The sequence below is a fragment of the Triplophysa rosa genome, linkage group LG14 (assembly GCF_024868665.1).
Source record: "Triplophysa rosa linkage group LG14, Trosa_1v2, whole genome shotgun sequence".
In the NCBI taxonomy this organism is placed as follows: Eukaryota; Metazoa; Chordata; class Actinopteri; order Cypriniformes; family Nemacheilidae; genus Triplophysa; species Triplophysa rosa.
In genome coordinates, this window is record NC_079903.1 from 604,509 (window position 1) to 623,838 (window position 19,330).

The 19,330-nt window shown below is 46.6% G+C and overlaps 1 protein-coding gene across 3 annotated transcripts in view; it reads right to left on the reverse strand.

Annotated features, from left to right (window-relative positions):
• LOC130565015 (SH2B adapter protein 2) overlaps positions 1-19,330 on the reverse strand; it is a 49,932-nt gene that overhangs the window by 28,683 nt on the left and 1,919 nt on the right. Inside the window, exons 2-4 of one of the 3 annotated variants that reach the window (XM_057351525.1) lie at positions 2,822-2,858; positions 2,583-2,690; positions 582-1,473 (exon numbers count right to left, since the gene is read on the reverse strand). In XM_057351525.1, the coding sequence (XP_057207508.1) occupies positions 582-1,442 (861 nt within the window). In that variant the 5' untranslated portion in view covers positions 1,443-1,473; positions 2,583-2,690; positions 2,822-2,858. The remainder of the gene's footprint in view (positions 1-581; positions 1,474-2,582; positions 2,691-2,821; positions 2,859-19,330) is intronic. The other 2 variants (XM_057351524.1, XM_057351526.1) reach the window with 2 other exon arrangements.

The window sequence follows — 19,330 nt, forward strand, 5'->3', positions numbered from 1 at the left end:
CAACTCAACATAACCTGCTCCTGCACAACTCAACTCAACATAACCTGCTCCTGCACAACTCAACTCAACATAATCTGTTCCTGCTCCTGCACAACTCAACTCAACTCAACTCAACTCAACACAACCTGCTCCTGCACAACTCAACATAACCTGCTCCTGCTCCTGCTCCTGCACAACTCAACTCAACATAACCTGCTCCTGCACAACTCAACTCAACTCAACACAACCTGCTCCTTCACAACTCAACATAACCTGCTCCTGCTCCTGCACAACTCAACATAACCTGCTCCTGCTCCTGCACAACTCAACATAACCTGCTCCTGCACAACTCAACTCAACATAACCTGCTCCTGCTCCTGCACAACTCAACTCAACATAACCTGCACACATGACCAACACACAGCAGAAAGCTTCACAGAATGGGAACACCTGTCATTTAAAGAGATCTGCACGTACCAAGTCCTTTTATTACAAAATAACCAAATATATAATCAATACAGAAATCCCAGACATAAACAAAATATTTGCTAACGGAATGAATTCTGAATGAACTGAAGGATATTGCTGAGGTGTTTTTTCACCTTCGGTGGGATGTAGAACTCCAGCAGAAACTTCTCTCCAGTGTCCGAGTACGCAGCGGTCTTCCTCAACAGTAACCTACATTTCTGCCACTGTGCCGCCCCAATGCAGTTTGTGTCATCAGCCACCATGTATCTAAGCATACCCTCCCTCTGGATCTCCAACAGCTCTGCTTTGTGTCCCTGAGAACCCCGTGACAGCCTTAGCTTTTGGCTCCAGTGCTCCAACCCCACCACCTCAGCTCCATTGGTCCTCCTGGAACTGGCCAGGGGGTCAGGTTCTGGAGAGGCCCTGCGGTGCCAGATCTCTTTTACCCCGTCGACCACGCTCAGACTCATGTTGCGTAGGGAAAATCCCTTCTTGAAGCGTGCTTTGCGATGGTCTGCCGACAAGTCCTCCGAACTTCTGGACTGGCTTACAACAGCCATCTTCCGAGTGGGCGTTTGCGGTTCCTGTCCGCTGGCTCCAACCCCTCCACTGTCCATGCTGTCCAGTGATTCGCTAGATGCCCCCACGTCTCTGCGGTGATGGTAAAGCTCGTGGCCGTAAGGCAACGAGCAGCCCTGAATCCCAACAAAGGGCACAATGCTGTATTTGGGTGTCGAGGTGCCACCGGGCGAGCCAGGACCTGGAGTTTCTTCAAGGGTGGCAGAGAAGCAGGTCAAGAAGTGCTGGGAAAAGTGTTGAGAAAAGCTGGCTTCAGCACCGGGCGAGTCGTAGCATGGGTTCTCGCTGATAAAACGCTGGAACTTGTGTGCAAAGTCAGCAGCAGAAGCTTGAGCGTGCAGCTCGCAGAACTCCTTCCAGTCCGGAAGCGGGTAGGAGGAGTGCTCCGGGCTGCTGGAAGCCCCGTCACCATTCATTACTGGTCCATGCCAATGTCCTGAAAAACCACTGACAGACAAACACAAATAACATTTCTGTTATAGCCTTTCTGTTCATGTCATTAATTTTTTGTCTCTTACGTTTTCATTGGGTGTTGTGAGTTGTGAAGCAATACTCGAGTAGTACTCCATAAGGGCATATGGCTTTGAAAGTGCACAGCAATGTCTGGCTTCACTTTTATTAACACAGTCAAGTGCAAAATGTGCAGCGCCAAGCTGCATTCAAATCCTACAAATCTACAACAAGTATGATTTGTTATCATCTTACACCCTCTATGACACGATGCAACATGGCAAAAGAAAATAGAAACCAAACAAGGCGTTTGTTGGGTTGGGTTTGTTGGGCATATTGTGGGTTTTAATAGATAATAGAACGATTTTACTAAACAACTACGATTTGAATATTTTAATGCTTTTCGTTTGTGTTTTTTATGTGGGACAGCAGAATGGCCCATCATCAGTCAATTGTAAATACTGGATTATTTAGACTAAAACTTACTAAACACTCCTGCTAAATGTCCTCTGAGGTGTTTTGAGTGACTGAAGGATTCAGACAGCAAGTCTCCCGTGTTCAGTGTTTGACATATCAGTTGTTTTAACTGTTCATCAGACATTAGCAGACTTGGATGGGTTGTGTGTTAATCACAAAATGTACAGACATCACAAAAGATGCATTAACATAGAAAACAAAACGGCCGTATGAGCTAAGTATTAGCTTGTCAGTGAAGTACGGTTAAATGCTGCTGCATATGAAAGCCAGAGGGCGTTCTCGACCAGGAACTCCAAATATACACCGCAGAAGTGTCATAACACATGTAGTTCCAGGAAATGCCTATGAACATCTTTTTATCGATGTTCTCAGGTATTTTTATGATAATAAAGTATATTTATCATGATGATGTTTTACGGGTGTTGCTTTTTCAAATGCACTTTATAAGCGGCTCAGACACGCGCTCTGCTTTTAGATCGTTAGGAAATGCTGCTCGATCACAGAGACCGTGGTGCTTTCAAGAACAAGTTGCACATAAAACGAGCAATAATAATAGCACTAGCCAGCTCAATTAAAGCATGCTGATTTAGTGGTAAACGCGGTTTACATTCAATGATTAAAAAACCTGCCTTTTGTTCCTTACACGAGTGGGAAATGATCTTCACCAACAGCCCTAATGCACATATTCTCCTTCAGGAATTGTATTTTCTTCATCTGCCAGAAACTGAGCAGGCCAGCTGTCTCGAAAAAACACTTGCACATCTGAATATGTAGCATTTCAAAATAAACTTTTCTAAACTTTGAATACACAAGACACTGTACACATTCACAGTGATGTGTGGGAGTAGTTCTGTCATGATTTACTCACCCTCATGTCACTCCTGAAGTGTGCTCCTTTCTACACTCTGTGAAGCAAAACAAAAAATGTAACAACAGAACCTTTAAGCAACCTTAACAAGCAGAAATCATTGGTTTGTAAATCCTTCTTAAACACATTCTCATGTAAAATATTGCTGTAAATCAAGGACAACAATTTATAGTTGCATTGTGAATGGTTCACTACATGCCTTTTGTGTTTGAGGAATAAAATCCAAAAAGCGAACAGAGTTAAAATATCAGACCACCTCAGTCCGTTTAGACATGTCGTGCCTTATAGTGGCTATTCTGAGCCGCAGTGCAGAGCTTTATCATCAAACTGCAGTTAGAATGTGGAGTTATCATCTTTACTTTGGCGCTGTGATCGTATGGGTTATGTCTGTGATCACTAGGGATGTAATGATTCACCATGAGCCGCTTGAAAATCGATTAGAATATGTGATGAATCAAGCCGGTTGAGATATAGTTATTTGAATCACAATACATGTTTTGAACAGCAGGGGCCACTGTGTTTACTGAAAACTTGGATAAGCTGATTTTTTTATCTAAAGGGGTCATATGGCACGAACACGTGTTTTTCTGTGTCTTTGGTGTGTTATAAGTTGCCCATGCATGTATTAGACATGTATTAAATGAAAGTGTGGGAACAAAAGATGCATTCTATCTAAAAGCGAATGCTCACCCAGACCTGCCTGAAACACCTCGTGTAACCACACCCCCACAAATCTACGTCAGTTGGTGGTCTGATTTGACTAAGACCGCCCAAATGTGTACGCAAGTAAGGTGGGCGTACCTGTCAGTACAATTGAAGAGGAACCTGATGTTCCAAATATGGTAAGAGGCGTTACATTTCCGTCACACGCTTGCAGTATTCCACCAATCACTACACACTGGTTAACTGGCCAATCATAGCACACCTCGCTTTTCAGAGCCATGAGCTTTGTTAAACATCTGCGCGTTTCAGAAAGGCGGGGAAAAGAGGAGATACAAACATCAGGGTTTCTGCAGGTTTCACAAAGTCAAATTTAAGACCTTTTTTAGACCATTAAGAATAAAATTTAAGACCTGTATCACAACATAAAAACCGCACACCCAACATTCCCAGATCAATTTCTCATGATGACAGCGGAACTTGCTGTATTTTAATACAACTGAATGCCCAATAAAGCCGTTGTTGTTTATATTCATCTATATATTTGATGTTTCTGTTGTCAGACATAAAATAATATTTAAAAAAAATAAACAAATGTTTATGTTCATATGTCTAGTCCAGGGGTCGGCAACCTTTGCAACCAAAAGAGCCATTTTGGGCCTTCTCCCACCAAATAAAATTTGTCTGGAGCCGCAAAATATATGTAACCTTTAAATTACTGTAATTGTTATGCATGTAAGGTAGTAGTTATCCAGTTGGACCACTAGATGGCAATATAGTGTGACTTTTATTGTACTTAGATGAGAAGCAATTTATACATTTTTGTCCCTGGCAAGAAGTAGGAGTGTTGCAATAGGATAGTAGCTTTAGTTAGACTTCAGACTTTTTCTGTGAACTTTTGTTTTGGCGATGAACAGCCACAAGATACCGCCTACACTCCACATACGGACATCATGCATAAACATTATGAGAAGCGCGCTAGCCAGACAGGCTTTAAACTATGCCGGCTAAAGACCTAAAAGTTTGGTTTAAAGACCAAGCAAAATGTTTTCTCACCATTCCATTTCTAACACACGCATACAGTGCTCGGCGCTGTCTCACATCTGTCAAAGCAGAAATAAAGCCGCTGCTCTCTATGTTTTTTCTGTCATCTCCGGTCGTGCTCACACAGTATGTACATTGCATGGACTTATTTCGAATGAAATGCTTTTTCAGATATTTCTTGAAGAAATCAGGACAGTAGTGGTCAAAAGTGGATAAAATAGACGGATTACAGCAGCAGGTGTAAACGGGTATGTGCCTCTTTCGTCCACTTGTGATCTATCGACCAAAACGCATCTTATTACCAGTTATAAACAGGGCCTAATAAAGACGTCAGGGAGCCACATCAGAGTGGCAGAAGAGCCACATGCGGCTCGAGAGCCACGGGTTGCGACCCTAGTCAGTGAAGGTGAAGGGGCATAAAATAGAATTGGGATTGGGCCAACATTGGTTGTTTATTACTTTCATCTGTTAATTTCTGCATTTATGTCTGTATTTATTCAGTTCTTTATTCATGCACTTTATTTATGCACTTTTTTTAATCATTTCTCATTGTCCATAGAAAACTACCATTTGTAAGAACATGTGAGGGAAAGAATCTGCTCTGATGTAATACACGGCCACAATGGCTGATGTTATTGATGTAAGGATGGATGAGATATACTGTATTTTGATATATCTAATTCACTGTAAAGAACAATGGTACAGTTTTAATAAAAAAGCACAGGGAAATGACAAAATTCCACTCAGGTCATAAATTCCTCCGAAAATTCAAAATTCCTGAAAATAAATGAATGTTCACATACAGGATCCTCTCTAAAAGCACACATGACATTTGTCACTGAGATGGTCTCTGTGTGATCAAAATGTGTGCCATGATTCATGAATGACTGTATTAATGAATGACTTACACCACTTGCGCTTTAAAAGGGGGAGAAGATGGAAAGAAACTCTGGGTTTACCAAAGAAAACCTGCTCCCGACCAGGTTAGGTTCACAGAGTAAGTTACTGACTCGGAGTAAAAGTGACCTCTCCTTTAGAAATGGGCTTGAGTTAACCCACTTTCTCAGGTTTGACATACCTCACATTCTGTAACAGAAAACGTCTTGGTTACAGATGTAACCTCAGTTCCCTGATGGAGGGAACAAGACGTTGTGTCGAACCGACAGATGGGGTTCGCTCTTGAGAACCTATCGCTTCCGACTATTTTAGAAAAGGCCAATGAAATTGGCGAATGAAATTTGCATGCCGGACTCCGCCCCCAGATATCCGGGTATAAAAGAGAGACGGCGTGCTGCATTCTTTCACCTTTGGACTGAGGAGCCTGAGACCTCTCTCGACTGCTGCAGTGGCGGCACGTGTTGTGGAATGAGGGACACAACGTCTCGTTCCCTCCATCAGGGAACTGAGGTTACATCCGTAACCAAGACGTTTCCTTTCTGTCGGTCTCTCGACGTTGTGTCAAACCGACAGATGGGGTTCCTATGGAAAACGCCACGGCGCTGTGCCGTGTCACAATCTCTAGTGAAGCGACGCTGACTGGCCTGGGCGTGTCAGACGTGAGAGCTACCGCAAGATTGTAACCCTCCAGTGGATAGGTAGGGGGTCCCAGAGCTTTTTGAAAAGGTGGGAAGCCCCTGCCTTCGGCCCTCACAGGTGTACCGTAAGACCACTGGGTAAGCGCTACTTCCTCAAAAGAGGGACGCGCTACAGAGACAACTTCCTACCGTAGGGAGGAGTTTTAGTGGAGATACCAACATGGTCTCGCCGTTTAGGGGAGAACTCATGGGAAAATGTGCGGACTGAAGTAGTTTACCGCAAAGTGGAGGTCCACCTAGGGAAGGTCATGGGTTACCAAGGTGGGAACCAATCATGAGGATACATCAGACGGAACCGCCCTGCTGGGGGGTTACAACATCTGGTAGCACTAGGTCCGGTTAGAGCCATGTTGTGGATAACTCAGTTGGTACCCGGCCTAAGGGGCAGGGCTGCTCTGCCCAGCCCGCCCGCAGGAGGTGCTTGCTTAGTGATGGATGGATTGACTGTTCTTCACCCAGAGAGGTTAGAAGGGGGGCAAGCAAAAAATAGCACTCTGACCCACCTAGGAGGGGGGAAGGTACTTTCGCAGGTGTACACCCTACCGGCCGCCGGTCTTACCTGATGCCCTGCAAGACTCGAGCCGATACCGGTTTTACGCGGAGGCTGTAGAACCTCGCGAAGGTGTTTGGTGTAGCCCAACCTGCCAGAGAGGCGCCCTGAGCCAGTGCCCACGAGGAGGCTATACTCTGTGTGGAGTGAGCTCTCAGTGCCAGTGGGTACGGGCGATCTTAGGACCGGTACGCCGTAGTGACGGCGTCTATGATCCAGTGCGCCAATCTCTGTTTTGAGACAGCCCTCCCCTTCTGCTTCTGATGGTTGGCAGTGTGGATCCCTCGCTGTGGGGAAGCCCCCGGGGAGGAGATCGGCTCTGTTGACTTACCTGCCTGGCGATGATGTAGCACAACACACCTTCGATTGAGAGTGCTTAGGCTGCTGATTATCCTCGACATTGGGTCTCGCCGTGACGCAATGTTGAGTTGCCGAACACCGTCGTGTAGAGGGTGAGAGCGGCTCTGATAAGCACCCAGAGAGAGAGAAAACTCTTCTTGAGAAAGTGGGCTGTTGGGACGGGGCAGGAACTGTGCTGGATCGACCAATCAGCGATGGAATGGCTGGGGTCGGGCCCGATGGTATTCTCGATCTCCCTGGGGTCTTCCCATGAGGGCCGCTTTTGCTTCCGCCACGGCTGCTGACGGGGTGGTGGTCTCCTCTTCGATGTCTTCTTCCGGGGGGCCGCCTCAGTGGGGGCACCGGAGGGCATCGAAGAGGACCAGGGCTGCTAGGAAGCAGACGGTGCACGGGATCTCGACGGCCAGAGGGCGGCCGAATCGCGGCGGGGGAGGATATGCTTGATAGCCTTTGTCTGCTTCTTTACTGTCGAGAACTGCGGCTCGACAGTATCACCGAACAGCCCCCCCTTGTGAGATGGGTGCGTCAAGAAAGTGGACCTTCTCGGCATTGCTCATCTGTGCAAGGTTCAGCCAGAGGTGTCTCTCCTGGACCACAAGTGTGGGCATCGCCCGACCCAGGGCCCGCATGGTCACCTTGGTCGCCCGTAGAGTGAGGTCGGTGGTGGCGCAGAGTTCCTGCATAAGCGCTGGGTCGGTCTTACCCTCGTGGAGCTCTGTCAACGCCTTGGCCTGATGGACCTGCAGGATGGCCATAGTGTGGAGAGAGGAGGCCGCTTGGCCCGCAGCAGTGTAACCTCTCGACACCAAAGATGCCGAAAAACCTACATGCTTTGGACGGGAGTCTAGGTCGAGCCCCCCAGGTGGCCGCCGTCTGCGGGCACAAGAGCACCGCGATGGCACACTCCACCTGGGGGACATCGACGTATCCTCTAGCTGCCCCACCATCGAGGGAAGAAAGGGCGATGGAACTAGTTTGACGTGCACTCGCCAAAAGGGGACGTTCCCGGTCTTACTAAATTCCTCATGCACTTCCGGGAAAACATGGCACTGGGGGCAAGTGCGGCTTGGAGCCGCGCTCAAACCCGAGGTACCATGTATCCAGCCGCGAGCGTTGGGAGAAGCAGTGCAGTGCACTGCAACCCAATGCCGGCGACCCGGGAAAGCATGGCTGACATTTCGACGTCCGCTTCTTCCTGGGCTTGACCCCCCGAGGGAGGGAGCTCCGAGGAATCGTCGGAGTCAGATGCCAGTAAGTCACCCTCCGATGCTGCAAGGGACATCTCATCATCACGCACCGTTTCCGAATACGTGGTTGAGGAACAAGACGGTGGGACCGTCTCATGGGGAATGGTCAGATGAGCGAGACGAAGTGCGAACGGTCCGCGAGCCGGTGGCTGACGGATTAGCGCTCACAGTAATCCTCCTATCACCCTCGCTGCTCGCCGTAGCGGACGGCAGGGCCGTAGCCACTGCTGTCACGGAATGGGGAGCAGACGAGGTGGTGGCTGAGTCCCGTGGGAACACAGCCACCCGTGACGCAACGTCTGAATCGTCGAGAAGCAGACAAAAATATCTGTGTTGTTTTGAGCACTCCCAGGGTGGTGAAGATGGCAACACTCTAACACTGTGGATAACTGTCATAAAAAGAAATGTTCCGATGTTTAGTTTAATGGCCATTTCAAATAATAATATAGTTGTTATATTGACTGCTGTCCAGGCATGTACATACTGGCTATTGGGACTACCGGGACATTCCCAGAGGGCTGCGGGCTCCATGGGCATGTTTATTTTTCACACTGTATTAATTATAAGTAAAATGTCTGACCTCTGCATTTAGCTGAAGTGAGCTGCGAGACTGACAGGTAAGCAAATGCGATGAGTATCTAGCCGAGTTTGTGTTTGTATTTGGCGTGCTGTGTTGTATAGGCTGAAATTACCTTTTTGCGTGCATACAACACGCACATGGTTTGTGTGCACATAAACTCTGCTCTACGCAGAACTAGGAGATCGGGTATAGGACTTACAAACACAATGAGACAGACATTTATGTAAATTAAATATTTTGCATACATTGTTTCGCTTTCACACATATCTTAAGGAAAGTATTTAATACATGCTCATAAAAGCCTTTTTGATAAAAAATGACAGATGTTGCTCTTTTTATTCATGGCCTTTTGACGTTTTGTATTATATACAGAGCGGAAAATTCTGTAAATGTGTAACCAATGCCTTTAAAAATAAAATATCTCAAAACTGAATCACTGACTGTACTTGATCTTTAGATCAGTGGTCCTAATACCATTACTAATATCAGTTAATAAATGACAAATAGGGTGTGCTTGATAACCTCTTCATGGTAACATAAGCACTAAAGTTATTTTTCATTAGAAAGATAATTATATCATCATTTACAATATTATTTTTGGATTCTCTTTCATATTTTGTAATATGACTGTAAGGGCCAGCTTCATTGAAGTGCAGGTCTGATTTTTGTCCCAGACTAGCCCTGCTGCTGTCATTAAAAGAAATACATGAACACCATGATTCCTTTAAGTGTTGGTGTCAGTGGCCGTCTGCCTCCCGCCCAAAGCTGTAAACCTAGGGGAAACACCACTTTTACTATATAACAACACCAGCTTGTTCAATACATTTCTATTCGTAAACGCTCTACAAGTATTTTAATCCAAGGTGTGCTTTTACCTGCTTTAAAAAATCTGATTCCATGTTATCCTGCTTATTGACAATGGTAAATGATTCCATGGTTTAATAGCTCTATATATTACTTTACGTTTAAGAAAATTGGTTTCAGCATTGAGTAAGAATCTAGCCTCTGTTGCTCATCTGGTAACATATCTATTTGACCGTGCATTACATCGTAGTTGATTGTATCGATTCATTGGGATTATAAACTGTATAACCTTCCATGTTATACTTCCATCACTGACACGGAGCAGCAACACCCGGATTCTCTTATTATTATTATTGGGGACTTTAACAGAGCAAACCTCTCCCGTGAGCTGCCAAAATACAGGCAGCATATCACATGCCCCACCAGAGACAGCAACATTCTGGATCACTGTTACACCACAATACGGGATGCATACCACTCTGTTCCCAGAGCAGCTCTGGGTCTCTCTGATCATTGCCTGGTTCATCTTCTTCCGACCTACAGACAGAAGCTTAAATCTGCCAAGCCTGTAGCAAGAACAGCAAAGAGATGGAGCAGCGAAACAGAGCGGGCCTTACAAGCCTGTTTCGACTGCACGGATTGGAGTGTCTTTGAAGCTGCAGCCACTGATCTGGATGAGTTAACTGACACAGTGACATCCTACATCAGCTTCTGTGAGGACATGTGTATTCCCACCAGGACTCGCTTAACATACAACAATGACAAACCATGGTTTACAATGAAACTGAGACAGCTTCGTCAGGCCAAAGAAGATGCTTACAGAAGTGGGGACAAAGTCTTGTATAATCAGGCCAAAAACACACTGACAAAGGAGATAAGAGCAGCTAAGAGAAGCTACTCTGAAAAGCTGAAGAACCAGTTTTCAACCAACGACCCTGCATCAGTGTGGAAAGGCCTGAAAGACATTACCAACTACAAGCCATCATCCCCTCAGTCTATGGGTAATCAACGACTGGCTGACGACCTGAACGACTTCTATTGTCGTTTTGAAATGCAGAGTCTCACCCTTCACACCCGCCCTGACCCTATCTCTGCTATACCATTAACACCTCCTCTTGACATTCAACCTGCACTTAAGATCTGCGAAGAGGATGTTTGCCAGCTTTTCCGCAAACAAAAGATCAGAAAAGCACCAGGCCCAGACAATGTCTCACCCTCCTGCCTGAAAGTCTGTGCGGAGCAGCTGTCGCCCATCTTCACTAATATTTTTAACAGATCTTTGGAGCAGTGTGAAGTCCCTTCATGCTTCAAACGCTCCACCATCATCCCTGTACAGAAGAAACCCAAAATATCTGGACTTAATGACTACAGGCCTGTTGCTTTAACATCTGTGGTCATGAAGTCATTTGAGAGACTTGTACTGGCCCACCTGAAGGACATCACCAGACCACTTCTTGATCCCCTCCAGTTTGCTTACCGAGCAAACAGGTCTGTGGACGATGCAGTAAACATGGGACTGCATTACATCCTACAACACCTAGACAGACCAGGGACTTACGTCAGGATCCTGTTTGTAGACTTCAGCTCGGCCTTCAACACCATAATCCCAGACCTCCTCCTGCCCAAGCTTACCCAGCTCTCTGTGCCAACCTCTACCTGTCAGTGGATTATTAACTTCCTGTCGAACAGGCAGCAGCTAGTGAGGTTGGGAAAATTTAAATCCAGCACATGTACCATCAGCACCGGAGCTCCTCAAGGATGTGTTCTTTCTCCACTGCTATATTCACTCTACACAAACGAATGCACCTCTACAGACCCTTCTGTCAAACTCCTGAAGTTTGCAGATGACACCACAGTCATTGGCCTTATTCAAGATGGTGATGAATCTGCCTACAGAAAGGAGGTTGCTCAGCTGGCTGCCTGGTGTAGTCAAAACAACCTAGAGCTGAATGCATTCAAGACAGTGGAGATGATAGTGGATTTCAGAAGGAACCCTCCATCACTTCCTCCCCTCACCATCCTGGACAGCACTGTGGATACTGTGGAGTCATTCAGGTTCCTGGGCTCCACCATCTCTCAGGACCTGAAGTGGGAGTCCCACATAGACTCCATTGTAAAGAAGGCCCAGCAGAGGTTATACTTCCTCCGTCAATTGAGGAAGTTCAACCTACCACAGGAGCTACTGACCCAGTTCTACTCAGTGGTCATCGAATCTGTTCTGTGCACTTCAATTACTGTTTGGTATGGCTCGGCCACCAAATCAGACCTACGAAGACTACAACGGACAGTTCGTAGTGCTGAGAAAATTATTGGTGCTCCTCTGCCCACACTTCAGGACCTGTACGATTCCAGAGTGAAAAACAGGGCAAGAAAAATCATCATTGACTCCACACACCCAGCACACAAACTCTTTGATCTGCTGCCCTCTGGCCGGCGCTTTAGAGCACCAAACACCAGGACTTCCAGACACAGAAGCAGCTTCTTCCCCCAGGCAATCTCCCTCCTAAACAGATAACTGCTCCTTAAGAGCAATATTCCACTTCCACTACTCCTATAGTGTGCACTATAGTGCCTTATTATATCTACATCTTATGTATACATGTATATAACACTACCTCTACTTACTAAATTATCCATTTGCACAAGTGTACATACAATCTGTTAATATGTTTATTCTACTATATACTACCCGGTACAATGTCTCTTATATGTTATTATCCCCCATTTTCTGTAAAATAGTCTTTATTTTATATATGCACAATTTAGAATCTTTTAGACTGTAAATCGTATTATATTGTATTGTGATTGTGTTGAATGTCTGTACTAGAAGCTTCCAACACCAAAGAAAATTCCTTGTGTGTGCAAGCACACTTGGCAATAAAGCTCTTCTGATTCTGATTCTGATTCTGATTCTGATGTTGAAAACAATATCGCCGCAGTTTTCCTGTCTTGCTGCCTTGTTTTGTATCAGCTGGAGTTTCCTTAAAAAAATGTTTTTGCATTAGCCCAAATTATCTGAAAACAATCCAGATGTGAGAGGAAGAGAGTGTCCAATACTATTTTCATTAAATCGAATGTAAAATATTTTCTACATCTCATAACTACCGCTGACACCCTTCCCATTGGATTTACTGTATTTTCAATGTGTTTTGACCAAGACGGTCTATTATCAAGGAAGACCAATAATTTAGCTTCATTTATTTGTTGAATAAGTGTTTTATTTCTACATAATTTAAGCTCCGGTTCAGACCGTTAAGAATGACTTGAACCAAATACTATAGGCCTACTCTTAGTTTTGGATGTGTTCAGTATATCAACTTTCCAACTCCTCTTTTAAAATGGCTGTCAACTCCACAGCTGTTTGTGCTGTTGTGTAGACTGTTGTTTCGTCTGCAAACAGTACATTGCCATTTTAGCACTTTTTAGAACCCTTTATAAATCGTTTGTAAAAATAGAAAACAACAATGGTCCTTAGCAGTTTTCTTGTGGAACTCCACATTCAACTGCCCTGCTATCTGAACAGAGCATGTAAGCGATGCAAAACGAGAGCGTAGCTCGGGAGTGGAGCGTTAATATTTCTTGTGGAGTGGAGAGCGCCTTTCTGAAAATTCCGCTCCGCTCGCTCAAGACGCTCAGCGTCGCTCGCTCAATTCATTGTTAGTGCATTTCATCTTTTGTGCATGTTTTAAATGTTCTATTGCACAACAGTGGCAGCTTTATGTCCATGGAAATAAAGTAACGAAAATCAACTATACGTTATCAGTTATTGCATTTTAGGCACTCTTTAAATAAAATGTAATGTCACAGAATGTTGGACTGAAACATAGCTGCTATTAATCAGCCTACTACTTAAACTGAGACATTTATTATAGTTTATTATTAACTGAAAACAATTAGGCCTACTTTATGTTGGAGCGGGATTTGGTTTAGCGGTGAGCATTGACATAACATCAGCGTTTGCTTGGTCCGCGAGCGACTGAGCAGAGCATCACACAGCTTTGATTACATGCTCTGTATCTGAATAACATCCATTAAAATATACTCTTTGTTCAATTCAATTTTATTTATATAGTGCTTTTCACAATTTTCATTGTTTCAAAGCAGCTTTAAATACATCATAATTAAAAAAGGGGAAAATTAAAGACAGTTAATGGTATTAGGGCTGTCATGATTATTAAATAACAGTCTCTCAGATCATCGCAATTATTGCACATCTCTATAGAAGACACAAGGGGGAGCTGCAGTGCCTGAATATTGCGTGTTTTAGTATATACTGTACATTGTAATTAAAGCATCGTAATACTGGTAAAATGTACCATCACTTAAAAAAACCCTTTAAAGCATATACTTTTTTATTAGACAATTAATCGTCAGCTAAATTTCATAATCGTGACAGCCCTATATGGTATTAAGATACACGATATTATTGTAAGTTTTTGTCCACTGATGAAACTTAACTACCATAATTGCTATGCTGTATTAAAAGAGACTGTCAATTATTCAATTGAAGTATGTTTGTTTTAGGTATATTATTATTTTAAATATTGTTTTCAGGACAGGGAACCTAAAATAGAACAATTAACAGAAAGGATATATATAAAAGTGCAGAAAGGATATATTTGTATGTTAACGTGCATGTATGTTGTTAAATGCAAGTTGTTTATGGATGAAGCAAAGGCAGTAGTCTCCCAGTGCAAGCCAGCGGCAACAGTGGCAATTAAGGAACCAAAACTCCAGTATAGATGTATATGTTTGTAATAGTGGAGAAAAAAACCTTGAGAGAGGTCAGACTCATCCGGGAGAGCCAGTTCTCCTCTGGAATATTAAAAAAGTGCTGCTGCAACTACAGAGAGAATAATTACTGTAAGATTCGGTGGGAATATTTAGCTGGGCTGGTAAGTGTAGATAGAAAAAAAGAGAGATATTTAGGTCTGTCTAATATTATTTTGGTTCTGGATGACTGTAGTTGTCATCGGGTGGATTGCCCATCGTCACGAGTGTCTGGCTGAACTGGAAGATCGTCAGACCAGAACTGACTACTTCAGTTCAGTTTGTGATCTATTACCCAACTCTCCATCCGGGCAACTACTGATGGTTTAAAATTCATTTTTTTCAACAGAAGCTCATGATCAATAAGATCAAATGCTGCCGTAAAATCTAATAAGACCGCTCCTCATATCCTTTTATTATCCACATTAGCATATCAATCATTTGTGCTAGAGCAGTACAGTAGAGTGATCTTTCCTGTAAGCATGCTGAAAGTTTGATATCAAATTGTTCTATGATAATCTTGTATTTGATCAAATACAGCCTTCTCCAGGATCTTACTTAATACTGGTAACATACTTACTGGGTGGCTATTAGGACCACTAAATCTTTAGGCACCGGCATCATTTTTGCTTCCTTCCATGCCTGTGAAAAATAGAGTTTTTTAAAAACTCATATTTAGTATACAACATATCGGGACAGAAACATAATATATGGCCATTCGGATCAATTTATCATCCATAATAGCTTTACATACGTAGTTTCTACACCTTTCTATGTTGCGTAAATGTATTTCCCTTTCTGTCAGTCTCTCGACGTTGTTTCGAGCCGACAGATGGGGTTTGACTTGAGAACCTATCATCTTCTGATTATTTAGAAAAGGCCAATGAAATTGGCGAATGAAATTTGCATGCCGGACTCCGCCCCGGATATCCAGGTATAAAAGGAAGACGGCGTGCTGCATTCATTCACCTTTTGTTCTTCAGAGCCTTCGATCTGATGATCACGAGTTGGATCTACACTGATCTATTTCTGCTGGATTCTGTACGACGTGGTGCAGCGGACTGTCCCTTCCTGCAGCGACTTCCCCTGGGTGGGGGGTCGAGCCCAGGAAGAGGCGGATATCGAGATGTCAACCATGCTTTCCTGGGCCGCCGTGAGCATTGGGCTGCAGTGCACTGCACCGCCTCTCCCCCAGCGCTCTCGGCTGGATACGTGGTACCTCGGGTCTGAGCACGACTCCAAGCCGTGCCCGGCCCCGGTCCCGTTTTTCCCGGAAGTGCATGAGGAGCTCAGTAAGACATGGAACGCCCCCCTCACGGCCCGTTTCCGTCAGACCAGCTCTGTCGCCCTTACTTCCCACGATGGTGGGGCAGCCCGGGGCTATGTCGATGTTCCCCAGGTGGAGCGTGCTGTCGCAGTGCACCTGTGCCCGCAGATGGCGGCCACCTGGAGAGCTCGACCTAGACTCCCATCCAAAAGAGTTTCCTCTCTCTCTGGGTTGTCATTACAGCCGCTCTCACCCTCGGTACGACGGTGGACGGCAACTCAACGTTGCGTCACGGCGAGGCGCAACGTTGAGTATAATCACCAGCCCTCAGCGCTCTCAGTCAGACAGTGCGTTGAGCTGCGTAATCGCCAGGCAGGAAAACCAGCAGAGCCGATCTCCTCCCCGGGGGCCTCCCCACGGCGAGGGATCTATACTGCTAGCCATCAAACCACCCCCCGCGGGGACGATGAAGCAAATCGAACCCCTAGTCCCCCTGTCTCGGTTCCTGGGAGCCTGGCTTCGGCTTCCCAGACCGTCACGGTGGCTAAGGAAGATGATCCGTCTCGGCTATGCGATCCAGTTCGTCAGACACCCGGCCAAGTTTCGGGGCATCCTCTCTACCTCAGTAAGAGGCAGGGATGCACCCGTGCTTCGGGCCGAGGTCGCCACCCTTCTGGCGAAGGAAGCGATCGAGCCCGTCCCTCAAGCCGAGATGTTCAGCGGGTTTTACAGCCCGTACTTCATTGTCCCAAAGAAAAGCAGGGGGCTGCGCCCCATCCTAGATCTGCGTGCCCTGAACAAGCACCTACACAAGCTGCCGTTCAGGATGATCACGCAGAGGCGCATCCTGACGTCTGTCAGATGTCAGGATTGGTTCATGGCAATCGACCTGAAGGACTCGTACTTTCATGTCTCGATCCTCCCTCGGCATCGGCCATTCCTACGGTTCGCTTTCGAGGGGTGGGCATATAGGTACAGGGTCCTCCCCTTCGATCTGTCCCTGTCTCCACGAGTCTTCACGAAGATCGTGGAAGCCGCCCTCCTTCCCCTCAGGGAAAGAGGTGTGCGGGTACCCAAACTATCTCGACGACTGGCTCATCTTGGCGCAATCGCGAGGTCTGTTGTGTACACACAGGAGGGACCTGGTGCTCCGGCATCTAGATCGTTTGGGGCTACAGGTCAACTTGGAAAAGAGCAAGCTCTCCCCCATGCAGAGCATCCTCTTTCTCGGTATGGAACTCGACTCGGTCTCCATGACAGCACGGTTAACTACCGAGCATTCACAGTCAGTGCTGAACTGCCTGAACCTCTTCAGGCAGCCAGCGGTCCCCCTGAAACTATTTCAGAGGCTCCTGGAGCACATGGCGTCCTCGGCGGGGGTGGTCCCCCTCGGGATGATGCACATGCGACCGCTCCAACACTGGCTACAGAGTCGGGTTCCCTGGAGAGCGTGGCACACCGGCAGCAGGCGTATGGTCATCACACCTTTCTGCCGACACACCCTGTGTGGTGGTGACGTGGTGACGACAGATGCCTCCCTGCAGGGTTGGGGTGCCGTGTGCAACAGGCACGCAGTGTTGGGGCGGTGGACGGGCCCCGCCTGCTTTGGCATAGCAACTGCCTAGAGCTGCAGCCTCTCATGCAGGGCAAGCACGTGCTGGTCCGGTCGGACAGAACAACTGCCGTGGCGTATATCAATCAGCCCCAGTGAGCCTCATTGCACAGACCCTGTGAAAGGTCAGGGAAGAGGAGCATCAAGTGTTACTAGTTGCGCCTTATTGGCCCAACCGGACTTGGTTCTCAGAGCTGGTGCTTCTGACAACAACTCCCCCCTGGCTGATTACCCTGATGAAGGACCTTCTTTCGCAGGGGAAGGGCACGTTATTGCATCCCAGGCCAGACCTCTGGAACCTCCATGTCTGGCCCCTGGACGGGACGAGGAGATCCTGAGTGGCCTACCCCCGGCTATGGAGGAGACCATCACCCAGGCTAGGGCCCCTGCCACTAGGCGGCTGTACGCCTTTAAGTGGCGCCTCTTCTCGTCCTGGTGTTCTTCTCGAGGAGAAGACCCACAGAGATGCTTGATCAGGAACGTGCTGTCCTTCCTACAAGAGAGACTTGAGAGAAACCTCTCCCCTTCCACACTGAAAGTGTATGTAGCCGCCATCGCCGCACATCACGAACCAGTTGCTGGCAAGTCTCTAGGACAGCACGACCTGGTCATTAGGTTCCTTAGGAGCATGAGAAGGCTGAATCCGCCTCGTCCGCGCTCCGTACCCTCTTGGGACCTTGAGAAGTGGTCCTGGCGGGCCTCCAGAGGCCCCCCTTTGAGCCCCTGGGAGAGGCTGCTCGTTCTCATCTTACGATGAAGACGGCCCTCCTGGTGGCGCTCGCCTCCATCAAGAGGGTAGGGGACCTACAAGCATTCTCTATGTCCACGGACTGCCTAGAATTCGGACCTGGAGACTCTCACGTGATCCTGAGACCACGGCCTGGCTACGTGCCCAAGGTTCCCACCACTCCCTTTCGGGACCAGGTGGTGAACTTGCAGGCGCTCTCCACTGGGGAGGAAGACCCAACCCCATCCGTGTTGTGTCCAGTACACGCGCTGCGCCTCTACTTGGGCCGCACGCAGGGCTTCAGAAGCTCTGAGCAGCTCTTTGTCTGTTTTGGAGGTCAGCAGAAGGGGAGGGCTGTCTCCAAACAGAGACTGGCGCACTGGATTGTGGATGCTGTCGCTACGGCATACTGATCTCAAGATCGCCCCTGCCCGTTAGGAGTGAGGGCACACTCCACTCGGGGTGTAGCCTTCTCGTGGGCACTGGCTCAGGGCGCCTCTCTGGCAGAGCATGCAGCATTTCATTCCTTTTCCAATTCCAGCATTTGGCCTTTTCTAAATAATCAGAAGATGATAGATGATCAAGTCAAACCCCATCTGTCGGCTCGACACAACGTCTCGTTCCAGAGAGAGAGAGAGAGAGAGAGAGAGAGAGAGAGAGAGAGAGAGAGAGAGAGAGAGAGAGAGAGAGAGAGAGAGAGAGAGAGAGAGAGAGAAGAGAGGAGGAGACGAGAGAATTGGAAACGTGAACGAACTGCAACGAGACGAGAGAGACCGATATGAGGAGAGTGGGGGAATGAGAGAGAGAGAGAGAGAGAGAACAGAGAACGATCCGTATGGATCATGGGATGATTTCACCACTATACCACCGAGGAAGAGGAAACGTGCGTGGTATAGTTCTTTGTCCTTTAGGGCTGCTGTACAAAACATGGCGGCAAACGCAATGTATGTAGGGCCGCTCTTTATGTAGATATAAATAGCTTATTCTAAGGTATTATGTAAGGTCTTTATACAACTCTGAAGAAATAGTTTTGTATATTATATTGCATTTCTGTCAATAGATCCTCCTAAACACGCAGTATTGTTCCTTTAAGGCTCTGCTTTGTGTATTTCCCCGGCGATTAAATAAATATCAGGAAACAAAATTCCGTTCAGTATTTCAATGTACAGGGACACCTGGTTCCTTTGTAAGTCATAAGGATCCCCGTCGAGTCCAACTGCTTTTAATTTCAGCAAATAATTGCGTGCTTCACTCCTGCGTTGTTTCTTCTATTAAAAGCAGCCATTTTTCACT